The sequence below is a fragment of the Hyperoodon ampullatus genome (assembly GCF_949752795.1).
Source record: "Hyperoodon ampullatus genome assembly, chromosome: 3".
Classification (NCBI taxonomy): domain Eukaryota; kingdom Metazoa; phylum Chordata; class Mammalia; order Artiodactyla; family Ziphiidae; genus Hyperoodon; species Hyperoodon ampullatus.
The window spans coordinates 62626324-62638645 of record NC_136916.1 but is presented as its reverse complement, the minus strand read 5'-3'; the positions used below and the strand labels follow the sequence as shown (position 1 = coordinate 62638645).

The following is a 12322-nucleotide window of genomic DNA, read 5'->3' as shown; positions in this document are numbered from 1 at the left end:
AAGGTATTTTTTAATTATGAAGGAAAAAAATAATAACTTTATAGTGGAGAAATGTGGAAGATACCATTTTAACCAAGTGGTTAAAATTAACATCACTAAGCATTAGACTCTCGTGTGCCTCCTGATATGATGTACTGACAAGAACACATGCATCATGTCACTCCTTCCAAAAATGCATAAGCTGAATGTAATGAGGAAATATTACACAAGTCTAAACTGAGGAACATTCTATAAAATATAAATGGTCTATATGTATTTTTCAAAAATGTCATAGTCATGGAAGTCAAGAAAAAAACAAGGAACTGTTTCATATAAAAGAAAACTAATGAGAAGCAATAAATACATGTGATACTGCAACAGAAAATAATGTTTTTCTTTTGTTATAAAGGACATCAATGAGACAACTAGTAAAATATGAAGTCTATAGATAGTTTCACAGTTAATTTGCTCATTTTGATAACTGTACTGTGGTTATATTAGAAAATGCCCTTATTTTTAGGAAATGCAAATTATAAGTAAGTATGAGTGGATATAGAGGGGCATCATGTCTGCAACTTACTTTCAAACGGTTCTGAGAAAAAAAAACCAGGTACATATAGCAGATAAAGCATATGTGGTAAAACGTTAACCTTTGGGGAATCTGGGTGAAGGATATATAAAAATTCTTTGTACTATTTTTGAAAGTTTTCTGTAAAAATAAAATTATTACACAATAAAAAGTTAGAAAGAAAGAAATCACATGTGCGATTACTTCCTCTACTTAGCACACATACCCAGATTTTCGATGGTGTAATAGCGCTGTTTATAGTCCACTTTTATGGTCTGGGCATGAGGGCTGCCAATGCCATAACCAATGGCATAACCTCTGACCACAATGTTCTGATTCTCCGGAGGTGTCCAGCTTACTACGATGCTAGTGACAAGTGGGCGGACGTGAAGAGAACTAGGCACTTCGGGGACACGAGTTTCTGGGAAGGAAAACAGAAAAGCAGGATGATATCCAGAGCCACTTTCCTTTAGAATATTTCATCATGCTTGGGAAATGGTGTTCAGCCTTCTGCTATGGGGCTAAGTTTTTTCCATTTTGCCCAAGAATTCAAAGAGAATCTGTATGTACAGTAAAGTATGGCCCATGGTTTTACTGCAGTCTAAGAAAACAAACTCAAACAGCCTGAAATACAAAACACTGCAGTATTAATTTGGAAGGGAAGAGAAAGAGATCCAAGAATGTCTTCCCAATGGAGAAAAACAAATAAATTGTCTTTCAATTGTTACCCATTCCTCTTGGTCCTACATCTGATTCCCAAACTCTACCAGGTGGAATGAGAAAGGCACAACATCAACTAATTAGAAGCCTGCTGTCAACAGGTGATCAAGTATCATATTACAGCAATGATATCAATGATTTACTCCCCAAAGTAATATGGTAAGTCAGAAAATATGAAACTTTAGAACCACAAATTGATTTAAATGGTGGGAGACTAAGAGGCTTTAAAAGGTGGCAATTTACAGTAACTTTCACATACATTATTTCAAGGCATAAATTTCTACCACTATTTAAAAATTAGTAAACAAAGAATTAGAGTAAATACCCAGGTCTTTTGTCTTTTAAGTGCAGCACCTGTCTCTGATAAAGGTACATACACACACCCACATGGAGTTACTGAATAAACAGGTGAGAAAAAGGGAAAGGTTTCCAGGACTAAGGGAAGATGGAAACTGTAACTGAAATAAAGGCACAATTTATGTGGTTCAGCCTTAAATTTTAGATCATTTATCTACTTGATGGCCTTGGTAAAAAACCAGACTTAAAGCACTTGTACATTTTTACTTATGCTGGTTCTGCTTAAAGGGACGGTTCTCTCTAAAAAAAAAGAAACATTCCAGGAGACTTGCTGTATTACAGGAACGACAGCAGTATAAATCCACTAAAGTTCACAGATTTAAGCCATATACACCCAAAATCTGTGCTTTTCCCGTCTGACTCATTTGACTTCAGTTAGTACCTAGCCTGTGCCAATCATGCCGATTGTTGTTCTTACCATCTAAGTCACTTTCAAAAGTTTCAGCAGACAGCCAGTCAGTAGCAGGGCCTGTACCATTGATTGTTAGAGCAGCCACTCGGAAATTATATTCAGTCCCCCGATCAAGACCTGCAACCCAAACGACAGAAAAAAAAAAAGGGCTGAAACAAGAGCTTTGGAAAAACAAAAGATCAGCAATCTCTCATTAAAGCAAATATCTCATCCATCAACTTAATAAGAAGCTACTGTCTAGATAACATTTCAGTTAAAGTTAATACAGAGCAAGCAATACATAAATACAGCACAGAGGAGCTCCTACCTCTGAAGTAGAGGCTAAAGTCCACAAAATCCAAGAGGAAAACAAAATGAGTAAAGCTCCCAGGAGACTTCAGATCTTTTAAAAGAGCTTAAAGGCATCTTAGAGATCACTTAATGCAATCCCTTCATTTTGTTACTAAGGAAGCCAAGGCCAAAAAGAGGTCAAAGGAATGAAAGAGTTACAACAAAGGAACAAAGTCAGTTGGTCTCAAGACACCAAAGACCAGAAAATAATGCAGAGGTATAACACCTACCAGTTTACCTCTGTTCTCTGGGCCACCCCATAACCAAAGTGGAAAAAATTTTAAACATCAAATATGGCCTAGAAATCTATTTCTCAACAGCCTATTGCCCATAAGTATATACTATAAGTAAAGAGAAATAAAGCCTTTCTACTATGCAATCTTTCATATTTACTATCAGCTAACAAAGTACCTGATATACCAATGTACCAAAGGCAACAAAGATCTACATGTAAAAGTCTACCCTACAAACTGGGGTAACAGTCAATAATATGGTCAGCTATTCATATATTCATGCTTCCATTTTTTTCTCTCTCTCTTTTTTTTTTCGGTACGCAGGCCTCTCACTGCTGTGGCCTCTCCCGTTGTGGAGCACAGGCTCCGGACGTGCAGGCTCAGCGGCCATGGCTCACGGGCCCAGCCGCTCCGCGGCATGTGGGATCTTCCCGGACCGGGGCACGAACCCGTGTCCCCTGCATCGGCAGGCGGACTCTCAACCACTGTGCCACCAGGGAAGCCCTTTTTCTCCTTTTATTGTGTTAAAATACATATAACATAAAATTTATCATCTTAGTCATATTTAAGTGTACAGTTCACATGCATACATTTTTAGAGCACTTAGATTCTAGATATTGTGATAGGTCTTGTAAGGGTTATGAAAAATTATCCTACCTCCCCATATTCAAATAACAGCATCTTTGGCCAGCAACATAGTACAGAAACTCCAAAGAGAGAGCTACTGAGAGAGAAGTTGTCTACGATGCAGGATGAGCCCTTGCTCAGTTAATCAATCCTGTCACGTGGTGTGAGAGGAGAGATGGGAGGGGTTCTGTCCTCTGCAGGCCCATCCTGATTCTGTTTGTCCACAAGAAAGCAAGAAGCAAGACAGGAGGAGAAGCAGAACGGCTGGGGCCAAGTCAGTTTACCTCTCTGTCTCCTCCCTGCACACACTGAACAGGACGTGCCAGAGTGGGCTACACAAGCATTTGTAACTTTAACAGACAACAAACATGGTTCAATTGAGGACCTGGAAGAATTCAACCAATCAGATTATCATTCCCTCTCCTCTGGGGAGTTGGAATGTAAGAGAGGGAGAGAGCAAGTGAGAGAGAGAGTGCACATAAGCAGGTGCAAGTGAGAGAGACGTGTGAGTATAGAGGCTGAGCTCCTCTCCCTCAAGATAACCTAGAGAGCTCATCGACTAAAACCAAGGCACTCGATTCATATTATAAAGATATGGCAGAATGTGTTTAGTGCTGTAAGTGGTACAAAAAGAAGACACAACAATTACTTCTGGCTAAAACTTAAAATCCTATAATTTGTTGTTCAGTACAGGATCTTGGGAACCCACACTGTTCTCTAATACTTATCAGCTTCAAGTTAATGCTTCAAGAGAACAATGATCTCCACTTTTGCTCATCATTGTATACTCAGTGCCAGTACTAATAAAAGTTCAATAAAGTCTATTAAACAAATGAATGAATCTAAATATGATTTTAAAATACAAGAATTTTCTTGATAAAGAAAGGGCTATTTTTATGATGAAAGTGGTACTCTGCTTATACATCAAATGTTCCACTGAGAAAACGAATAGTCTCCTCATGGGCAAGGACTGTATCTACTTTTATTTATCAGAAACAAGAAGAGTGCCTGGTATACAATAAATATCTACTATTAAACATTCAAAATAAAAGCCTTATCTTTGGGAAATGTTATTTATCTGTGTCTGGAGTAAAATCAGACTGACTTTTAAGAACATCCGTGACCAATTTTGCTGTAATGCTCCTTTGGTGAGACTTCTTAGCAACACCCCTACAGCCATATTTACCTGCTGCAGCTTAGAGCTATGGGGTTATGAGAGGAAGCTAGAAGACTGAAAGATACCCTTGAAGACAAGCATTCACCTTCTCCTATTTTGAAAGAAGTCAATCTCATCCATGAGGTGAGGAATACAGAGAAAAGCTTGCTGGTTTACTGGAGTACAGTTTTTCACTGTCACTGGCTCTCCAATTTTTAGAAACCTATACCTATACAGATTATATGGATTAGGGTTCATTTTTATCAGATGTGCCACTTGCTCTGTTGCACACAAAGGGAGAACTATACAAAAGGGCTATCCTTGACAGAATTTTCTAGAACTTTATCATGTCTGTAGAAGCAAGAATGATTATTGCATGACTGTGGCTATTCACAAATGTTGTTTCAGGCCACCTATACCTGAGTGGTGTCAGCGTTATAGAAGTCATTTTGTAGGTCTCTGCTACCAACTAGACTGAGTGGATTCTTTGCTTATATAGCTTTGTTTTACCTTTCAGATTACAAAAGAGTTATAATGTGTGTGTGTGTGTGTGTGTGTATGTATATATATATATATATTCAAAAAAGAAAACATGGAGAACACAGAAAAACACAAGTAAGGCAATGAAACTCAAACGCAATTTCACCAGAAATGGCAGAACCTGTAAGAGTGTTTTCCACTAATTTTTATCAAGTCAGAAGTAGACTGAACTCTTACAAATTGTTTTAAACCATTTTTGCTTTGTGTAAGTCAAGGGCCCAGAGCAGTCATTAGACTAGCACAATTCAATGTTTGAGAGAGACACCATCTCCTAGCTTTCGCCTATGTGCAAAGCAGCTTACCTTCAATCAGCTGTGACAGCTGTGTCCCAGTCACCAAGGTCTCAGTGACATCGCTCTTTCGGGAGGCCTTTCGGTAGCGAACCTTGTAGCCAGTGATCTGCCCATTTTGTGTGGCCGGAGGAGGTGGCTGCCAGTGAATCACAATACTCTGGGAAAGACAAGATTACAGGGAGAAGACCAAATATATCAAATCTTGGTCCTGTTTTATGTATTATTACTCTGAATTCAGTGTGTAAGAGAAGGAACCATAAAAGCAACAGAGTGTTCAGACAGTTTTACTAAGTTATTTAATAATCACTCAAAAATAGTGTTTAATTTTAAAACCATCAAAGATCAAATGGAGAGACTGTATTTGTGGGCAGTATACGCTGGGCACTTGATTTATTTTGCCAGAATGAAGACATAGGGCAAGAGTCTCAGGAAAGTTTTTGAAGGAAAACGTAAGGTCAGAGGCATGTGGATTAGGAAGTAAACTACTGTTAGGTGTAAGGTTCTCTTCTACTTTCACTGTAGCAACAGCTAAATTAGACAATTTCTGTCTAAAACTTTTCAAAGAGGGGACTGTTAATTACCAGCTGGTTGTTTCTTAAAGGAAAAGGAGTCCCCTAGTCCTTTTTGAAAGAACTGACTGTCTCAGTTGTCTATACAGCCCAGGAGGGGTTCTGGGCGTCTGAGAGGCACACATGGCCTTCAGTGCACAGTGAACTTGACCAGGAGGGACAGCTTCAGCAATGCAACCATCTGACAGACGTCTACCTTTGATTCACACTGGGCTCACCTCACCGTACTAAACAGGCTATGGTATCATAAACAACAACTTACTTCTTTCTACCTGTCACCAAGGTTCCGGATGGTTAACATCTAGGATGTCATGATTTACATAATAATAGCAATGTACTTGAAGAAAGGCTAAAGTAATTTTTGCACAACAGAAAGGCAGTAAAGTTGAACAGAATCAACCAGAGTTGGCTTCTAAGCCCAGCTTTAAACTGGCAAGTGTAATATCTATGTTACTTTATTTCTTTGCTTGATTATGATTGTTTTGATACAGAATCTCCCTATTTGCCCTTCTGAGGCAAATAGAAAATGAACAACAGCAATATAAAGTTTTACCTTTGAATTTCTTACTTCTAAAGACAGATTCTGAGGAGCAGCACTGGGAACTGCACAGGCGAAAAAAAAAAAGAAAAGAAAAAAAATTTTCAATCACTCAGGCATTACCCATCATGTGACTGTTCTTGGCTGGACTTTATACAAATGCACATCTCAAACACTGATATACAACCTGAAGGTCTAACCCAGCAGCCAGTGCCCTCATGTTGAAAGTATGTGGACAAGGTGTGGGGCCATATCTGATTCATTTAAAATAATGAGACCCGTTCACATATGCACCCATACCCAAGTCAGGCTGTACCTTTGGGAAGTCAGGTACTTATTTCAAGGATACGATAGTGACTGTAAACTTTTCTAGACCGCAAATACATTCTGAATCTTTAATGTATTCTTTTGAATATTCTTGGGAGTAGCATATCTTTATCTTGGGATACATTTTCTGGAAACAAGTCTAATGACTATGGCAAGTGAATCAACTGGGTAATATCACTATGAGTCCAAAATGTGATGTACACAAATCAATGAGCTTGGCTTTCTTGTGGGGTCCTAAACTGGTTTTAAAGGCAGCTTCCAGGTAAAGCAAAGAGATGTTTAAGCAATGACAGTCCAGTTAAGAAACCATCTGGCTTCCCAAGGGAACTATGTAGCAGGGAACACTCATTCAGATGTGAGAAGTTTGGGACCGTTGGTTAAAAAACAGCTGTATAACTTTAGCTTCTCACATATTAGAACATAAGACAAGGGTATCTCAAAGTTTATGGTCCACACACCCTCCAGTGTCTCCTTTTGTAGTAATTATAGGAAGTAAAGAAAATTTAAGTAAACCTGATTAGTTTCTTCTCCATCACAAAATGCTAACCTTGGCTTTTCTCTCCTAATCCATCCATGGAAATTTCTCCCTCCCATTCTCTGACATGTGGTGACCAGGCGTATAACTAAGTGCCTACTGCGCTACAGACTTCTGGAGGACAGAGACTATTTCTTGTTCGCTGTTGAATCCTGTGCTAACAACAAAGTACATCAGGCCTCAATCAAGAGATCCAGGCACAGAGGGTCTGGAGAAGGACTTGGGAACCTGTGTCTTGAAAAAAGTCCATGGATGGTTTTGATCATCTCCCTGTTAAGAACCTCTGACTTAGCTGCAAAGGCACCAACATAATTGTTGTTGCTGTCTTCTTCTTCATCATCATCACCACTGCCACCATCATAGCTAAGATCTGCTGTATGCTCCTACATGACAGGTACTTAATCCTTAAAAAAATCCTACAAAGGAGTTTCTATTATTATTCCCATTTTATAGATGAGAAAACTATAGATGCAGCTCAGGAGAGTTAACTTGCTCAAGGTATTTGTTTCAGCTGGTGTAGGAACTAAGATTTATCTTACTCCGAACTGCTGCCCTTAACCACCATGCTGAGACACATTCAGTTCCCATGACAGGCACTGTAGTCAGCATGCCAAGCCACTTAATGCGGTTGAAAGTGGCTCATGGGTAGATTTAAGAGCCTACCTCAAAAAACAGGGTAATGTAGTTGGCTAACCAAACTACAGTTTGCATTTATTTTTCCCAACTTTTTATCCTGAGAAATTGCAAACACAAAGAGTGACAAGAAGAATACAATGAACACCATGCATTCTTTTCCTGGATTCACCAATTGTTAATATTCTGCCACATCTGCTTTATTTCTCTCATTATATTTATACAAACATGTTTATCTATCTACATATTGTTTCTGGATGGCTGAGAGACAGTTACAGTCATCATGATACTTCACTCCTAAATACTACAGTATGTATCTCCTAAGAACAAAAACATTCTCCAACAAAATGATAATACAATGATCACATTAAAAATCTAATCAACACAAAATATTACCTAATAACATATCTAATATTTACTACTGACTGATACTATACCAACCTAACATTAAGTAATTGTACCAAGAGTGTCCTTTTTAGCTGTTTTAACTCCCAGAATCAAAGATCACACGTTTTATTTTATTTCATGTGTCTTTACTTTCCTTTAATCTAGATTCTAGAATGACTCCCCTACCTTTTTTGTCTTTTTCATGAAACTACTATTTTCTAAGAATTCAGGACAGTTTATTTAATTATTTGCAGAATGTCCATCAATTTCAATATGTCTAGTTATTTCATCATGATCATATTTAAATTAAACATTTTTGGCAGGGATACAACATAGAGGTGAAGTTATATCTTTCTCGATGCAACATATCACATGATGTCAGTCTGCTCCTTTGTTGGTGATGTGATGTCTGACTACCTGCTTAAAGGAGTCAAACTATAGCTTCTAAGGCATGCTTGTTTATATATAAGGGCTATACACATATACACACATTTTTAAGAAAAAGACATTTTTGTTAACACTTGGATTTAGCTGAGTTTCAGGACGTAATACATACACTAAGTGCAATAAACTGCTATTTTCTGTTCTACTTTAAAAACATTTTTTAACAATGCTGATCTTGACCAACTCAATCTTGTTGGCAGGTTGTACTTTGAAAACGACTGCTTTAGGGTCATGGGTATAAGCAAATATTCAGTCACAGGTGAGAAATAAACTGTCACAAAATCCTGAGGAATTTAAAAGATGTATTTGTATGCACCCAACATAAGAGCACCTCAGTACATAAGACAAATGCTAACAGCCATAAAAAGGGAAATCGACAGTAACACAGTAATAGTAGGGGACGTTAACACCCCACTTTCACCAATGGACAGATCATCCAAAACAAAAAAAAATGAGGAAACACAACCTTTAAATGATACATTAAACAAGAAGGACTTGATATTTATAGGACATTCCATTCCAAAACAACAGAATACACTTTCTTCTCAAGTGCTCATGGAACATTCTCCAGGATAGATCATATCTTGGGTCACAAATCTAGCCTTCGTAAATTTAAGAAAACTGAAATCGTATCAAGTATCTTTTCCGACCATAATGTTATGAGACTAGGTATCAATTATAGGAAAAAAAATCTGTAAAAAAATACAATCACATGGAGGCTAAACATTACACTACTAAATATCCAGGAGATCACTGAAAAAAATCAAAGAGGAAATAAAAAAATACCTACAAACAAATGACAATGAAAACACAACAACCCAAAACCTATGGGATGCAGCAAAAGCAGGTCTAAGAGGGAAGTTTATAGCAATACAATCCTACCTCAAGAAACAAGAAACATCTCAAATAAACAACCTAACCTTACACCTAAAGCAATTAGAGAAAGAACAAAAAACCCCCAAAGTTAGCAGAAGGAAAGAAAACATAAGATCAGATCAAAAATAACTGAAAAAGAAATGAAGGAAACAATAGCAAAGATCAATAAAACTAAAAGCTGGTTCTTTGAGAAGATAAACAAAATTGATAAACCATTAGCCAGACTCATCAAGAAAAAAAGGGAGAAGACTCAAACCAATAGAATTAGAAATGAAAAAGGAGAAGTAACAACTGACTTTGTATTTCTGACATTGCAGAAATACAAAGGATCATGAGAGATTACTACAAGCAACTATATGCCAATAAAATGGACAACCTGGAAGAGATGGACAAATTCTTAGAAAAGCACAACCTTCCGAGACTGAACCAGAAAGAAATAGAAAATATAAACAGACCAGTCACAAGCACTGAAATTAAGACTGTGATTTAAAATCTTCCAACAAACAAAAGCCCAGGACCAGATGGCTTCACAGGCAAATTCTATCAAACATTTAGAGAAGAGCTAACACCTATCCTTCTCAAACTCTTCCAAAATACAGCAGAGGGAGGAACACTCTCAAACTCATTCTATGAGGCCACCAGCACCCTGATACCAAAACCAGACAAAGATGTCACAAAAAAAGAAAATTACAGGCCAATATCACTGATGAACATAGATGCAAAAATCCTCAACAAAATACTAGCAAACAGAATCCAACAGCACATTAAAAGGATCATACACCATGATCACGTGGGGTTTGTCCCAGAAAAGCAAGGATTCTTTAATATACTCAAATCAATCAGTGTGATAAACCACATTAACAAATTGAAGGAGAAAAACCATATGATCATCTCAATAGATGCAGAAAAACCTTTCAACAAAATTCAACACCCATTTATGATAAAAACCCTCCAGAAAGTAGGCAGAGAGGGAACTTACCTCAATATAATAAAGGCCATATATGACAAACCCGTAGCCAACGGCGTTCTCAATGGTGAAATACTAAAACTATGTCCACTAAGATCAGGAAAAAGACAAGGCTTGCTAAAAAGACAAGGCTTCTCTTTAGCCACAGCAATCAGAGAAGAAAAAGAAATAGAAGGAATCCAAATTGGAAAAGAAGAAGTAAAGCTGTCACTGTTTGCAGATGACATGATACTATATAGTGAATCCTAAAGATGCTACCAGAAAGCTACTAGAGCTAATCAATGAATTTGGTAAAGTAGCAGGATACAAAATTAATGCACAGAAATCTCTGGCATTCCTATACACTAATGATGAAAAGTCTGAAGGAGAAACTAAGGAAACACTCCCATTTACCACTGCAACAACAACAACAAAATACCTAGGAATAAACCTACCTAAGGAGACAAAAGACATGTATGCAGAAAACTATAAGACACTGATGAAAGAAATTAAAGATGATACAAATAGATGGAGAGATATACCATGTTCTTGGATTGGAAGAATCAACATTGTGAAAATGACTATACTACCCAAAGCAATCTACAGATACAGTGCCATCCCTATCAAACTACCAATGGCATTTTTCACAGAACTAGAACAAAAAATTTCACAATTTGCATGGAAACACAAAAGACCCCGAATAGTCAAAGCAATCTTGACAAAGAAAAACGGAGCTGGAGGAATCAGACTCCCTGACTTCAGACTATACTACAAAGCTACAGTAATCAAGACAGTATGGTGTTGGCACAAAAACAGAAATGTAGATCAGTGGAACAGGATAGAAAGCTCAGAGATAAACCCACTCACATATCATCACCTTATCTTTGACAAAGGAGGCAAGAATATACAATGGAGAAAAGACAGCCTCTTCAATAAGTCGTGCTGGGAAAACTGGACAGCTACATGTAAAAGAATGAAATTAGAACACTCCCTAACACCATACATAAAAATAAACTCAAAATGGATTAAAGACCTAAATGTAAGGCCAGACACTATCAAACTCTTAGAGGAAAACATAGGCAGAACACTCTATGACATAAATCACAGAAAGATCCTTTTTGACTCATCTTCTAGAGAAATGGAAATAAAAACAAAAGTAAACAAATGGGACCTAATGAAACTTAACAGCTGTTGCACAGCAAAGGAAACCATAAAAAGAGGAAAAGATAACCCTCAGAATGGGAGAAAATATTTGCAAATGAAGCAACTGACAAAGGATTAATCTCCAAAATTGACAAACAGCTCATGCAGCTCAATATCAAAAAAACAAACAACCCAATGCAAAAATGGGCAGAAGACCTAAACAGACATTTCTCCAAAGAAGATATACAGATCCAAGAAACACATGAAAGGATGCTCAACATCACTAATCATCAGAGAAATGCAAATCAAAACTACAATGAGATATCATCTCACACCAGTCAGAACGGCCATCATCAAAAAATCTACAAACAATAAATGCTGGAGAGGGTGTAGAGAAAAGGGAATCCTCTTGCACTGTTGGTGGGAATGTAAATTGATACAGCCACTATGGAGAACAGTATGGAGGTTCCTTAAAAAACTAAAAATAGAAATACCATATGACCCAGCAATCCCACTACTGGGCATATACCCTGAGAAAACCATAATTCAAAAAGAGTCATGCACCACAATGTTCACTGCAGCTCTATTTACAATAGCCAAGACATGGAACCAACCTAAGTGTCCATCGACTGATGAATGGATAAAGAAGATGTGGCACATATATACAATGGAATATTACTCAGCCATAAAAAGAAACGAAATTGAGTTA

At 37.5% G+C, this 12322-nt stretch overlaps 1 protein-coding gene across 4 annotated transcripts in view; it reads right to left on the bottom strand.

The window, feature by feature from the left end:
* Positions 1-12322, bottom strand: part of NEO1 (neogenin 1) — a gene marked incomplete at both ends in the record, with an annotated part of 236626 nt that overhangs the window by 38195 nt on the left and 186109 nt on the right. For all 4 annotated transcript variants that reach the window (XM_079699465.1, XM_079699467.1, XM_079699468.1 and 1 more), the window contains 4 exons: positions 774-968; positions 2043-2153; positions 5225-5372; positions 6338-6387. In XM_079699465.1, the coding sequence (XP_079555591.1) occupies positions 774-968; positions 2043-2153; positions 5225-5372; positions 6338-6387 (504 nt within the window). The remainder of the gene's footprint in view (positions 1-773; positions 969-2042; positions 2154-5224; positions 5373-6337; positions 6388-12322) is intronic.